General features: G+C 46.4%; 1 protein-coding gene and 1 pseudogene across 2 annotated transcripts; both read right to left on the reverse strand.

Moving 5' to 3' along the window:
* Positions 1-4,430: 4,430 nt before the first annotated feature.
* On the reverse strand, positions 4,431-12,018 carry LOC307186422 (MICOS complex subunit MIC10-like; annotated as a pseudogene). Its single transcript has 3 exons — positions 11,984-12,018; positions 4,689-4,913; positions 4,431-4,478 (listed from the first exon to the last, which is right to left on the reverse strand). The product of its transcript is annotated as an MICOS complex subunit MIC10-like (transcript).
* Positions 12,019-12,605: 587 nt separating this feature from the next.
* Positions 12,606-13,397, reverse strand: CLDN14 (claudin 14; the record flags this gene model as incomplete). The annotated part of the gene is made up of 1 exon (XM_079922898.1): positions 12,606-13,397. The coding sequence occupies exon 1, from the start codon at positions 13,314-13,316 to the stop codon at positions 12,606-12,608; it is 711 nt and encodes a 236-aa protein (XP_079779024.1). The 5' UTR covers positions 13,317-13,397.
* Between the last annotated feature and the right edge of the window lie 1,104 nt (positions 13,398-14,501).

Genomic DNA, 14,501 nt, shown 5'->3' on the forward strand with positions numbered 1-14,501 from the left:
TAGAACAAAATGAGTAGATAAAAAACTAAAAGTATAATAAAACCCAGAATTTCCTGAAATGAAGGAGAACATACATTTGAACATCAATAGTGTCCTTCATTATTTAGGACAAAAATAATAAAGAACTGTAAAGTCTGAGTGAAATTATTGAAAGGGCAAGGTTAAAGGAAATATGGGGAAAATAAAGTTATATACTAAAAGAAAATTAGTCTAACTTCAGATTTCTCCTTAGCAATTTTAAATGAAAGAAGAAACTGGAGCACTGTCTAATGAGTGTTTTGTTTGAGGGGTTGTGTATGACCCAATTTTCCATACCCAGTCAAGTTATCATTGTTATGACAAGGCAACAGAAATATGTTATCAAATGGTCAAGAATTCATGAATTATATCATTCATATAGTCTTCTCTAAAATATACTTGACTGAAGCTAACATCATATCAAATGGTGAAAGCTGATTTCTCTGAGATTGGGAATAAAGCAAGGATTCTCACTTTCAACAGTTCTGTTCAACATTGTTCTGGAGGTTACACACACTGCAATAAAGCAAGAAAAGGACATGAAGGCATGATGATAAGAAGTGACAAAGTATAATTATCCCTGTTTGTATTTTCATATAACATTGTATATGTATAACAATATACAATGTATATGTATACCATATAACAATACATATACAGTGTATATGTATAACATACAACACTGTATAAGTTTAAGGTATACATGTTGATTTGATTTGATACATTTATATATTGCAATATGATTACCACCATCGCTCTAGCTAACACCTCGGTCATATCACATAATTGTATTTTTTTGTGTGTGTGGTGAGAACATTAAGATCTGCCTAGAGTTTTCTATAAAGGGAACCATGGAGTAGTTACTTGGGGATGAGGGTGGAGAGAGGGATAGATTGCAAAGAGGCATGACTAAATTTTTGGAGATGCTTATTATCTTGATTGTTCAAAAATAATATTGGTGGAATTTCTCTTTCCTGTGTTCCTGAGCACTATTTGAACCTTCCCTTTAGCATTTATTTTGGAATGTGAGATGCTAATAATTTCTATTCTCTGTTTAGATCTTCAGCTGCTTGAGGATTTGGAAGGAGGACCAAGGTTATGCACAGCTGCATTCTGGAAACTCTGGCCCTGTGGTTTCTCTCTGAACTTGTTGACTCTACTGGAAGCTGGGTTGATGTCTTCTCTTGCTCTGTGCATGTGGGGTTACCCTTGGATTTCAGTTTGCTCTTCTGCATTGGTCTGAGAAGTTGAGTTGGAGTGATGCCTTGTAGGCTGGTTTGTAAGATTTTTCTTCTGTCTATTAGCACTTATTTTATCCAACAGTTGCCACTTGTCTGCAGCTTCCAGATCTTCCTAGTGAGGAAAGGAGGGCATCTTTGAGGAGCTGACATTTGAGAAGGAGCATGAATGAAGGAAAGGAATAAGCCATTTGAAGATTTAGGGAGAGAGCATTCCAGGTAGAAGGAACAGCAGATAAAGAAGTCCAGAGCTGTGAAAAAGCTTGATGCTGTTTTAGTTGAGAGCCTTTTCTTTAAGCCTTGATGCTGATCTGCGATGGTAGAACATTCTAAGCAGTGACTCCCTGTTCTTCTCCCCCACAATCCCTGGGAACCTCCAATCTGAGTGGGCTGGTCCAGCAGGGGACACACACAGCACATGTGGTCTATCTATACAATGGAATATTATTTGGCCATAAAAAGGAATGAAGTTCTGATACATGCCCAATGTGGATGAATCTTGAAGACATCATGCAATTTCATTTAAATGCAATCATACAATATGTGACCTTTTGTGTCTGGCTTCTTTTACTTAGCATGTTTTCTTTGAGGTTCAACCACATTGAAGCATGTATTCCTACCTTATTCCTTTTTGTGTCTGAGTAATACTCCACTGTACAAACATACCATATTTTGTTTATCTATTCATCTGTTAATGGACATTTGGATTGTTTCCACATTTTGGCCACTGTGAGTAATGCTGCTATGAACATTCATGTACAAAGATTTGTTTATCTGTTTTCTTTTTTTTTTTTTTTGAGTATCTATTTTCAGTTATTTTGGGGTATATACCTAGGAGTGAAATTGCTGGGTCATTATTACATTTTAATTAGAAGGATTCTCTTCTCTTCAAAATGTGTTGGTTACAATTTTCTGTGGCTTCCTGTAAGATTCCCATCCATCATTTCACACTTTCTCAGTTATCCAATCTCACCTACTTGAAATGCTCTCATAGAGCCCATGGACTCTAAGGTGTTTGCTGGTAGAGTTTCTTAATCCTGTAAGACCTGAGCTCTCATGCACCGCTTTGGCTTTGCAGTGTCGTATTTCAGGAGTGGAAAAAGTAGATGGCTGGAATGGAAAAAGCACATAAAAGAGGAGGATTGCTATGCCAATGTAGCCTGGCCAACATGGAAGGGCAGACAAGAGACTGAATTTAACTCAAGCTCCAAAGACAGCTTCTGGGCTGAGGCCTCTCCCAAGAATGTTCTTCAGTTGGGTAGGCTACCAAGTGGTGTAGGACCCAAGTAACTCTTGGTGCCCTGTTCCCTCCACACTCAGGTACTTGAAGTTGCTGAGGTAGCAGTCATTTACATGGTAGTATGAATCAATGCTGGTTTGCTGACTTTCCAGGGAGGGTCTCATGCTTCCTGCCTTCCCTGCTCCCCTCCAATTAAAACACAGACATATTTTCAGCCTAGGGCTGTGCCAGGTCTCACACACATGACAGTGAATGAGATGGGCAAAAATCTCTGTCCTGAAGGACCTGGAATCTAACAGAGGAGTCAAGAAAAAATGCATGTGCAAATTAAGAAAACAGTCACACATTCTGAGGAGGCCTATGAGAGGAGTTTGCAGTGTGCTGAGACAGAGACTAACAAGGATATAGGGCTGCTTTGGATGAGAAGGAGCCAGTTATCCTTTCTATATGATCTGGATTGTGTTTTCTCTCTGGGAATTTTTTTTTAAGGTCTTTGCTTCTTTTACTTTGATGTTCTGAAATTTCATGGGGATGTATCTCATTTAATAGTGTACATTTTCATTTATTCATTCTGTGGGACACTTGTTAAGCCCTTTCAAATTTGGAAATGCATGTCTCCCTCAGTTCCAGGAAATTTTTTTCATCATTGTTTCCCACTCATCCATTTTCTTTACTGCTTTCAGGAACTCCTATTTGTCAGATGTTTGACCTCCTACAATGATGTTTTGTGTCTTTCATACATTTTATACGATGTTTTCTAGTTCATGGTGCCCTTTTATTTGTATTTTAATCTTTGCTACACTCTGGAACATTTTCTCTACGATATGTTCCAATCCCTCTATTTAAATGTTAAAAATGTAATATTAGAAGAATTTTAACTTGAGAGCCTTTTCCATTTTCTCATCTTTCTCATGGCATTCTGTTGTGATGGATGAAATAAGATCCTGAGTTCTCTGAGAATAGAGAATACAGATTTTAAAACCTTCTCTTCTCTACCCTGAACTATCAGTTTCCTCGGGTGTCAGTTTTTTCTCCTTATGTTTTCTCTCTCTGTCATGCTGCAGGCTTTCCTCAAATGTCTGGTGCTTCTCTGAAGTGTAAGGCAATACAGAAACTGGCAGGAAGTGCTACTTACATAAGCCGGGTTTATCGAGAGGAAAGCTTCCCTTTACCCAGACGGACGGCGTAGGAAGCTGGTTTTATCCCAAGGACTTCTCAAATGCCTGAAGTAGAAGCTGACACCTACACGACCTGCCTCTTCCCAGGTAATCATTCTCTCCCCAGACAGTTTGTTCAGTTGCTTGAGGAGAACCTTCTGTATGTGTGTGGTAGGGCTGGGGGGAGTCAATAAACAAGTAACCCCCTTGCATTTTCACCTCCACTCTCCTCTTCCTCGTCTTCTGCTCTTTGTCGGCCTTCATGTTGAATATCCCTAGGGTCTGCCCTAGGTCAGGTCCATCATTTTTTCTTTTTTTGGCCTATTTTTGTTTAATTTGTTTCTTTTAAGACCACCTCCTTGCAATTTCCAGAGAGAAAATACAAAGCAAGAAAGAGACTTGGTTTCAAATACATAAACAGTGTGCTGAAGTTTAAAGCGTTACTGATAATATTGTTCCAGAAGAGTGTCAGGGCTTCCCTGGTGGCGCAGTGGTTGAGAGTCCGCCTGCCGATGCAGGGGACACAGGTTCGTGCCCCGGTCTGGGAAGATCCCACATGCCGTGGAGCGGCTGGGCGCGTGAGCCATGGCCACTGAGCCTGTGCGTCCGGAGCCTGTGCTCCACAACGGGGGAGGCCACAACAGTGAGAGGCCCGCATACAGCAAAAAAAAAAAAAAAAAAAAAAAGAGTGTCAGCTTACTCCAGGGTGCTTCAGTATTCCTGAGGAATAAACGTGATGTCTCTTTCCCTCCCACTGGGATGTTCTCAGATGTTAAGTCACTGCTGCTGCTCTTTGACATATTTTCCATGTAGGAGATATGGAACCTGCAGCAGCAGGGGGTGGTGGTGGTGGGATGAATTGGGAGATTGGGATTGACATGTATACACTGAGGTGTTTAAAATGGATGCCTAATAAGAACCTGCTGTATAAAAAAATAAATTAAAAATAAAAGAGGTTAAAATGCCACTTAAACGTATTAAAATGTGTTCAACTGACCAAAAAAAAAAAAAAGCATATATATATATATATATAGCCTGAAAATCATGCTGACAGTTGGAGCAGGCCTTTCCCAACCCCATTCCAGAACCAAAGGCTAATGGCCACATTCTTCTTTTAAAGAAGGTGAGAAAACAAGTCCTAAGCCAAAACCAGTACCTATCTTCCCGACGGCATCTGGCAAGCACCGGTCCCACTTCCTGCTGAGCTCTGAATCCGACGTGTTCCCCACCCTCAGTTCCAGCTTTCCGGACCTTCGGGCCCTGCGCTCAAACCCCTGGGGCCCTTCTTCTTAACTGTAGACTCTCCACCTGTATTCTCAGCTGTGTCCACCACCACCGTCACACTTGATATCGTCAATCCTTTAACTTTTAGGTGTTCACAGGTAGCGGTATCTCATGGTGGTTGAAACAGAACCAGATTTGATTTTTTAAAAAAGCAAAGGCAGGTATTATTCTTACGCTTGGGTATTAGAGAGCAATTCATAATGCCCACCAAGGTGAATGATGGATTTCATAGCAGAAAAATCTATGGAGCTATGGATGGAAAAGAGACCGTCCCTCCTGCTGAGAGGGTTGTCTGGGCAGAGGGCGGGGCTCAAGGACTCCCAAGTGCCTCACTGGGTCTCTCCCTTCCCACAACCTCTTCACTGTCCCGGGACCCCGCTGCCCATGTTCAGCAAGGTCACAATGAGCTCTTCCCCAAGGCAGGCGCCAGCTTCCCCAGACACCTGGTGAAGCCACTAGACCAAAACTCTCCAGTGACTTCCTGGCTTCTTGCTGTTTATTATGCTGGATAGGAAACCTATGCAAATGCTTTATTTTGGAAAAATGCCTGGGCTGACTAAAACAACCTCAGACCTCCCCCAAGCTGCAGGAGCCCTGGTGGGATGGAAAGCGCGAGCCTGTCAATCATTCACTCAGCAGGGATGGGAGGGTGGCAGCTTTTGAATAGAAAGTCCCTCAGGAGAAAAGAATTAAGGAGTATGTTGTGCTGAGCTTTCCTGGGGCAAAGCTGGCACAGCAAGGGGTGCAATCATCATCCCAGGTGATCCACCCCCAGGGGCTGGGTCCTCCCTGATTGACGGGGTGACCTCCACTGGCCTTTCTCAGGCAGGAAATGGGCTGTTTGCTAATGCCTTTCCCCCGCCGCACACACCTGTGAAAGCCAGTTGGTGGTACTTTAAAATAATTTACTAGAATGAAATTTCTGTGTTTATCTTTGGGTACTTGCCCAGAAAATGGCTTTGTGCTTTTTGATTCAAGAAAAGGCTTCAAATATTACAGGACCTCAGATTTCAATCTCTCTCTCTCTCTTTCTCACAGACTCAGACACACCACACACACACACACACACACACACACACACACACACACTCCTGTGTCTCTTGGGTGGGAGTGAGGGTACTATAGCAGAAGCGAGGTGGCTTTCCCTTTTAATCCTCGAAGTCTTAGTTAAACCTGTTTCCCTCACTTGTCCCCCACTCCAGCCCCTGCCACCGGGACATCCTCATCTTGCCGCCCCCGCTCCCCACACTGACTGTTCAGCTTCAGAGCCTTGCCAGCTCGAATCTCATTTGTCTGAAATGGACGTTTCCTGAATAAGAAACAAGGGATGGGTTTGCCTTTGCTGTCGGCCTACTTTGGTTTAGCAAGCTGCCTCTCCATCCCTCCTGTGAGAGGACCAAGCAGACCGCAGCCAGTGGTCCCTGGCCTGAAACCCACGACTTGGGTATCAGGTGCCTGGTGTTTCTCCGGCCACCGGGAGGAGCTCCCCGTTCGGTTTATCACTGATGGGAACAGTGCCTTTGGGGTGTTAAAAGGAAAGCCACAGGCCCCAGATAGCATCACTTTTGCTAAAAGCCCATGACACCAAAGCTGGTCAGCACCATCACGTGGGGCCTCTTCATTCCCCTCCAACCCTCCCCAGAGGAAGAAGAGGCAATCTGTGTGATCAAACCCTTGTCATCCAATGCTCTGTGGTGACCTAAATGGGAAGGAAGTCCAAAAACAGAGGGGATATATGTATATGTATAGCTGATTCACTTTGCTGTACGGTAGAAACTAACACAACATTGTAAAGCAACTATACTCCAATAAAAATAAAAAACCCACAAACCCTTGTCATCGCCCCCCCCCAAAGATATACTGACTTAAAAAGAATCCTTTCTTTTCTCTTGCTAATAGCTCCCTCACTCCATCCTTCTTCCTATAAAAGCCTTCCATTATGTACAGTCCCTCTGAGCGTGTTTCTAGTTGCTAGCTGGGATGCTGCCTAACTCATGAATCGCCTAATAAAACCGATTAGATCTTTCAAATTTACTCGGTTGCATTCTGGGTTTTGACGGGAGAGGCGCAATTCATCCCCTCAGGGCACTGAGATGGCGCTGCCTGCGCAAATGACAGAAGTTCCAGGTTTATGACTGTGTTCGTTGGCCACCTAGAGGAAGGAGTGTTCTGAGAATTAATGGAGGACCCAGGCTTCTGCTGTCTTCAGGAATGGGGCTCAGTTTCACCCTGCTGTCCTGCAGTCCCCACCCCAGATGTACACACTTAACACCCTCTGGGTCCCTGGGGAGCAATTAGGGATTATTTTAATGAACTCTCGCTTACATGCAGAAGGAAAATTGAACTTCCAGCGGCATGAATGTCTTCTCATCCTCAGGGGGCTTAAGTGTCTTCAAGTCACCTGAGCAAATTGCTTTACTTTTTTTTTTGGTATTTCAACCCTTGTAACTTTGAAAATTACAGATATTTTCACATCAAATTACAATTGTTGCAAATTTCTTAAAATATCCTTTATGCTTGTTATTGCTTTGAAATTGCAGTATTTATTAGACTTCCCCTGCTGGATAATGTCATTTTGTGCATTAGTAAAGGAGGACAAATATTACTATGCCATCGTTTTGAAATATTTTGATAACACATTTCAGTATAATGGTTTCCTCTTGAAATCTTCCATATTTACCTTTTTCCCTTTATATGAAAAGTATTAATCTGAGGTGAGTCCATGATCACCACACCTCTCTAGGGGTGCATAGGATTAACCTCCGCGAGAAGACCCTGTTCTATTATCCAAGGAGAAATCTGTAACTAGGGTTGTCTTAATATTTATGCAGAAAGAGCGGGAACATGCATGTTTTTCTGTAAGGGTTATTGCGGCCTTACAGACTGGAAATGAGAATTTTCTAATGTGTGTAAGTTTCCCTGCCCAGCAGTCTACTCCTTCCACGGAGCAGTCCTCAGCCAGTGCCTTTCTTTCCGAAGCCCCATTTCCTCATCTGTTCAATGCAGTTGCTCATACTGCCTAAGTTACTGTGAAGGTAGAAAGAGGTGACCGAACACCGCTCCCTTCTCCTCGGCTTCCAGAACCTCCCAGTTTGGTCCTCCTTGCTCACGGGGTGTTCCTCTTCTGTTTGCCTTGCTGGACGCCCCCGTCCTCCCAGCCTCGAATGTGAAACCCTCAGCAGCCCTTGGCTTATCTTGTTCACACCCCCTGAGACCCTTTCTAGCTGCATGGCTAACTGTGTCCTGGGCTGAGGCTCCCACATTAATCTGTCCCTCAACTCCAGCTTCACACATCTAAGGGCCCCGATCGCCATCTCCACTTGAGGCGGCTCAGACCAAACACATGGAAAACAAACAAATCTACCTTACCAGAACACTTTCTTTCCAGAATCTCCTTTCAGAAGATGGTGAACCCATTCTTCCAGTTGATCCAGTCCCAAATCTTGGCATCAACATTTAAGCCTCTTTCTTTTCACCCTCCACAACCAAGCCATCGGTAAATTTGATCAACTCTACCTTCAGGCATGTCCCAACCTCTTCCCACCTCCACGGCTGCCTCTTAGTCCGGATCTCCATCTCATGCCCGACTGTCACCATCTACGCTGTTCCCTCTACCTGGAAGCAAACAAGCACAGAGGGTCCACGGCAGGGAGACGCAGGGAGGCATGTGGCCACGCTTTGGGGCTTTGGGGCCGGGCATTTAGGGTACAGATCCTGGCCCCATCTTTGGTTTATAACTATCAAGTAATGGACTATTATACAAATGTTGAATGTGCCGTAGTTTTCAAATTATTTCCACTTAGGGCAACAGTGACTGCTACGAAAGTAGGATTCTCTGGGGGATTTCAGAGCCTTTTGATTTCAAAGGACTTAACCCAGGAAAGCAATTAGGGTGTCTTATCCAAGAAGGGGGACGTTCTGGTGCTTTGAGTATAGGAGAGGCATGGATCCGTTTCAGGAAGTGGCTTCCCAGAGACTGAGCCTGGGACTAAGGGTTCCTCAGGGTAGAAGATTCCAGTGCCCATTCACACACACGGCCTGGGAGGGGCTGGGGCGTGACATGGGTGACGGTGAGGGTGGATGGGCTGTGGCCTGGGAGCAGCATCAGGGGCCCCAGGCTGTGAAGGAACCAGCACCTGGCATTCAGCAGGTAACCAGAGCGACCCCAAGGCCTAAAGGCTGGGCCTCACCCCTTCCCCAAGTCCAGGGCCTCCACTCGCGCTGGGGCCCTGAGCCCTCCTAAATGCTGGGGAGGGAACAAGGAAACGTGGCTGGCTTTAGACCTCTGGATCAGAGCCAAATTTGATTTGATTTAGGGAAGCAAAGACATACAGCATTCTTTATCCCGTGAGGGTCATATTGTAAATTACATTCATGACAACAGTTTCCTGGAAAACATCAGAATCTGACTCATGTTTCCTTTTTATTTTGAAATTTGGGGTTACATGTTGTCCTCGAAAGGAGACCATACTTTGTTCAAAACAGCCTTGGTTATGACTGCCTAGTCCCAAAGAGATGGGCAGAGGCAGGCATCTACCTGATGGCCCTGGTGATTGTAATGTGATGAAGAAGGGGATCACAGGACCTGAGCTCTTGTCTTAGGGGTGAATGAGAGCAAAAGAGCCAGAGGAAACTGGGAACAGCGTTCTTACACCCTGTATCTTGAAGGAGGGAATGAAGGTCTTATTTGGAATCTACTTCCTACAGTTGGTGGGCCAGCTGTAGGTCAGAGCCATCCGTGTGTCACTTCCTGTGCGTCACTTCCTGCTTTCTATGGGGATTCACACTTGGACCTATGGGTCTGATATCACATTTCCTCTAATCCAGCCAGAACCCAGTTAACAGAAGCTTTGTGGAGTGATGGTTCTAGAAAGAACTAAATATGGTCATGAAACAATTCACTTAATTATTTGGAAATAGTCTGGACATGAAATTAATTAGCTTATAGGTCATGCTTCTACTTGGGTGAATGTATTTCCTCCCTGCTTACCTGTCTGGGTTCAAATCCTGGGTCTTTTGCTCACTAGCTCTGTGACCCTGGGCAAATAATTTAATCTCTATGCACTTTGATTTCCTCCTTTGTAAAATGGGGTTAAAATGAGTATTTATCTCATTGGGTTCTGATGTATCTCTTTGGACCAAATTAGTAAGTAAAAGGTATTCCTGGAACATAGTAAGTGCTTAATAAATCGTAATCACTATTATTATTAGTCTTTCACCTGAGTAGGAGACAGGAATATACTTTACTTTAGTAGTGACAGAATTCAGAGAAAGAGTTCGATAAGAGCTATTTTAGAAAGAAATATTGCCATTTGCAGCAACACGGAGATTATCATACTAAGTGAAGTAAGTCAGACAAAGACAAATATTATACAATGTCACTTATATGTGGACTCTAAAAAAATAATACAAACAAATCTATATACAGAACAGACTCACAGACACAGAAAACAAACTTATGGTTATCAAAGGGAAGGAGGGAGACAAATTAGGAGTTTGGGGTTAACAGATACAAACTACGATACAAAAAATAGATAAGCAACAAGGACTTACTGTAGAGCACAGGGAACTGTGTTCAATATCTTATAATAACCCATAATGGAAAATAATCTGAAAAAAATATAACTGAATCACTTTGCTAGACACCTGAAACTAATAAAATATTGTAAAGCAACTCTACTTCGAATTTTAAAAAGCTATTTTATCTTTAAATTTGTAATCGGTCTATTAACTAGAATAACTTCACTAAACACATTCTAGATTGTGACCATCAAGTAAGGACTGACAGAATATCATTTCGTTTTAAGAAGATTTTGTTTCTCTTCTTTATAGGTTCAGATTTGTTTTTATAATTTAAAGAGTAGGTTAAAATTGCTTGTCTCATCATAAATAAATGATGACCTTTCTGATCTAAATCCCTGACCTAAATAGGACGGCATATCCCAGCCCTCTTAGCTTCTGTGGGGCTAGACAGAGGCTAAAACGTGTGGTACCGCCTCCTTCCAAACAGAAGCGGCCCCTGTTGCTTGGGGTCTAGAGGTCAGCAAAAATAGAAAAGAAATATGTATGCGTAGGATTGTTCCTTAAACCCTGACTTTTCAATGTTGCTAGAAGATTCTCCTGTTGTTAGATCTCATCAATGGTGCAGTTTATTAGGTGTAACTGGTGAGGCTTAAAGGAATCAGAAGAGGATCGTGGGGTGTACGCACATTACTGGTGAGAGCCTCTGCCTACGTGGGAAGCACGTGGCAGCTGGGCTTCTTGTCACCATCTCGGTGGCCCGGAGGACCCGGTCAGGAGGAGGCATGAAGTCAGGGGAGATCAAGCAACTTCCAGCCTTGCTGGATCCAGAGTTGCAGGGCTGAGGCCCATCTGACCTCCTAATCCTTGTCCGGGAGCCTCCCCTTCCACCTCCCTGATCCCGGGGCCAGAGTCTCACCGGGCCACGCCACGCCAGTAAGTCCAGCCACATGTGGCTAACCCTCTGTGGCTCGCTTCCCTGCAGACAGTGACAGATGGAGCCCTTGGTGGCCCTATTCTAAGACCCCTTGAGAACGGTGGGGCTTCAGGTAACAGACCTCAGACTCAGCCCTTCCACACGGCAGGGTTATTTCCTTCCGTGTTCACAGCCTGAGGCTGGGGCAGAGGCAGGAGCAGACTCCCTGGGCTAACGGGGGAGCAGCGTGTGTGTGTGTGTGTGTGTGTGTGTGTGTGTGTGTGTGTGTGTGTGTGTGTGTGAGTGATTTAGATCACAGCCCCGAAAGTAACATCAGTATCCTTAAAGAGGTCAGGCCTCACCTGGCCCTCGCAGCAGTTCTTTCCAGCTAAAGGAGCAGTGAGCAGCCCTTGTACCTGCTCTGATGTCAGCTGCCGTCACACTTCTATTCCCAGAAAAGAAGCCAGTGACATTCTGTGCTTGGGGTGAGCAGCCTTCCTAACTGGGCCTCTTGTCAATGCCTGGAGAGCCAAGCGAACAGGCGTGTTTCACTTTGCCTTTTTTTTCCTTCTGACTTTTGCTGCCTTGCTAGTGGGGGCCGACTGCTCACCGGTAGAAAATGACAATGTCCTTCTTCTGCGGCATGTGGCAATTATCCATTTTTCAAGGAAGCCCTGTACTCCCTGCCTCGCCTCTGAGATGCAGCCAGGATAGGGCGACAGTTTTTGGTGACGTTGTTCCAGCATCTTCTGGATGAACGTCGGCCCAGCCCTCTGATTTTCCTGTCCTGTGTGGGCGGAGCCTGGAGGTGTGCTGACTATGGTTACCAGCATCTTAGCAGACAAGAAGAAGGGTCTGGAAACAGACACGGATATGGTCAGTTTCAGAGACAACCTCATCCAAAAGGTTTATTCCTGGCTTGCAAACAAACCCCACTGACCAAACTCCCAAGTCGCTTTTTATTCAGCCGTCATTAAATCACCACAGAAATACATATAATAAATACAAAAACAGGAAGGATTTTTTTTTTTTTAGTCTTTGGTATGTAGAGCTTTTCTCCTCAACTTCTTTCCCCGCCTTCCCTGCATCCTAAGCCCATTTCCTCAGGTTCACGTTATTCCTTTGGACACCAAAGCAGCCCAGAAGTAAACTCGGTGCCCGGACCTTGAAGCGGTCGGCAGCCTGGGTCCCGGCGCCTCTTGGGGGCCTGGGGAGGGACAGGCCGTGGGGACTCACACATAGTCGTTCAGCCTGTACCCGTTGTGCGAGGCCGAGGTGGCCGAGGGGGCCCGATTGTCCTTGTAGGCGTCGGGGGGCCGGTAGGAGGGCGCGGTGGCCGTGCCGGCCCGGGGCTGAGCCTGGTAGGGCCTGGAGGGCGCCTCGTCCTGGCAGGCCAGGCAGAGCAGCGTGCCGCCGATGAGCGACAGGGACGAGGAGATGAAGCCGAGGTACAGGGCCTGCCCGATCTCGAACTTCATGCCGCTGGGCAGCAGCGGGTTGTAGAAGTTCTGCACCACGTCGTTGGTGGTCCAGGAGACGGCCACCATGCAGAGCAGGCCGGCCAGGATGAAGAACACGCCGCCCAGCACGGCGAACGTGGTCTTGGCGGGGGTGCCCTTGGCGCAGCGCGTGCACTTCATGCCGACCACGGCGCAGGCGCAGGCCACGCCCGACAGCAGGCAGGAGATGACCATGAGCGCGCGGGACGCCTGCAGGTCGCGGGGCAGCGCCAGCAGCGAGCGGTAGATCTGGCACTGGTAGATGCCCGTGCTGTGCCACACGCACTCCATCCACAGCCCCTTCAGGTAGGACACGGCCGTCAGGATGTTGGTGCCCACGTGCGCCGTCCGGCGCCAGTGCGGCAGGATGGTGGTGATGAGTGTGCCCACCATGCCCAGGAAGCTGAGCAGGAAGCCCATGAGCTGCACGGCTGCGCTGGCCATGACCTTGCTGGCGGTTGCCGCTCGCTCAGGCGCCCGCAGGAGTCCTAATGAAGCCGGGAGGCGGGGCGGGGGGAGAGGAAACGGGTTAACGATTATCTCGATGCATTTATTTCTGCCACCGAAACGGCGATTTCCATAGGCAGTTGGTACCACGATTAACATGTTTTTAAAAATAGTTTCTGAGACCTGATTGGGTGAACGAACGAGCGGCTCGCCTAAGACGCTTTCCCTGGAAGGCCAGAGCTAGAAGGGGTGACAGCCGACATCTGGCTGGGCTGTGCTTTCCCAGGACCCCAGGGAAGGACACTCCAGAGACCCCACTTCTCTCAGTACTTACCAACCCCACGTGGGAAGTTTTGTCTTGTGTCTCCCCTCAGACTCTGCTGCATTTGAGTCTCACTTCATTCTGTTTGATCAGTAATCACTAAGGTTGTTAAATCAACAAATGGACTGGCAAGTGTTAAGGCGTGTGCTGCTCATGACTTAGAAGATAGCTTAGACTGCCTGTCAGGATGAAACATTTTCTGAAAGTGGGAGACTTCCCTATGTGCTCATAGGAGGGGGTTTGGCACCATAGGCGGGTCAGACGCTGCCTTCCAGAATCCCAGATGTGACCTTAGAGATTATCCACTGACGCCAGGGGAGAGGAATGCCCAAGGTCCTCAACTCCTTAGGTGCTGCAGCCAGGACCACGAACCAGTGACCCTCCCCTGCGGGCCGGGTACCTCCTCTCACACCACTCTGAAGAGGGGTGGGCTTATTACAAGACAGGCTGCTACTGAACATTGTAACCATGGCAAAATCTCAAACACTTCTTGGGGAAAAGGACCCAGCACCTATGTGGTGTGTAGTGCCAGGTGTATCGGGGATACTCGGGAAATATTGGGAGGGAGAAAGGAGAGAGTCGGGGAGTGGGGGAGGGAGGAAAGGAGGATGGAAGGGGGAGAGGAAGGAAGGGAAAACGGGGGGAGACCAGAACTGCCCGAGTGGACACCACTAGCTCCTCTCTGCTGCTGGGAGCAGAGTAAGGGGCAGAAGAAGAGAATCCCACCCTCTGCGTGACTCGGGGCCTCTCTGTCTTCAAAACAAGGAAGCTGGGGGCTTCCCTGGTGGCGCAGTGGTTGAGAGTCCGCCTGCCGATGCAGGGGACACGGGTTCGTGGCCCGGTCTGGGAAGATCCCACAG

Source organism: Stenella coeruleoalba, assembly GCF_951394435.1.
Source record: "Stenella coeruleoalba genome assembly, chromosome: 5".
NCBI lineage: Eukaryota > Metazoa > Chordata > Mammalia > Artiodactyla > Delphinidae > Stenella > Stenella coeruleoalba.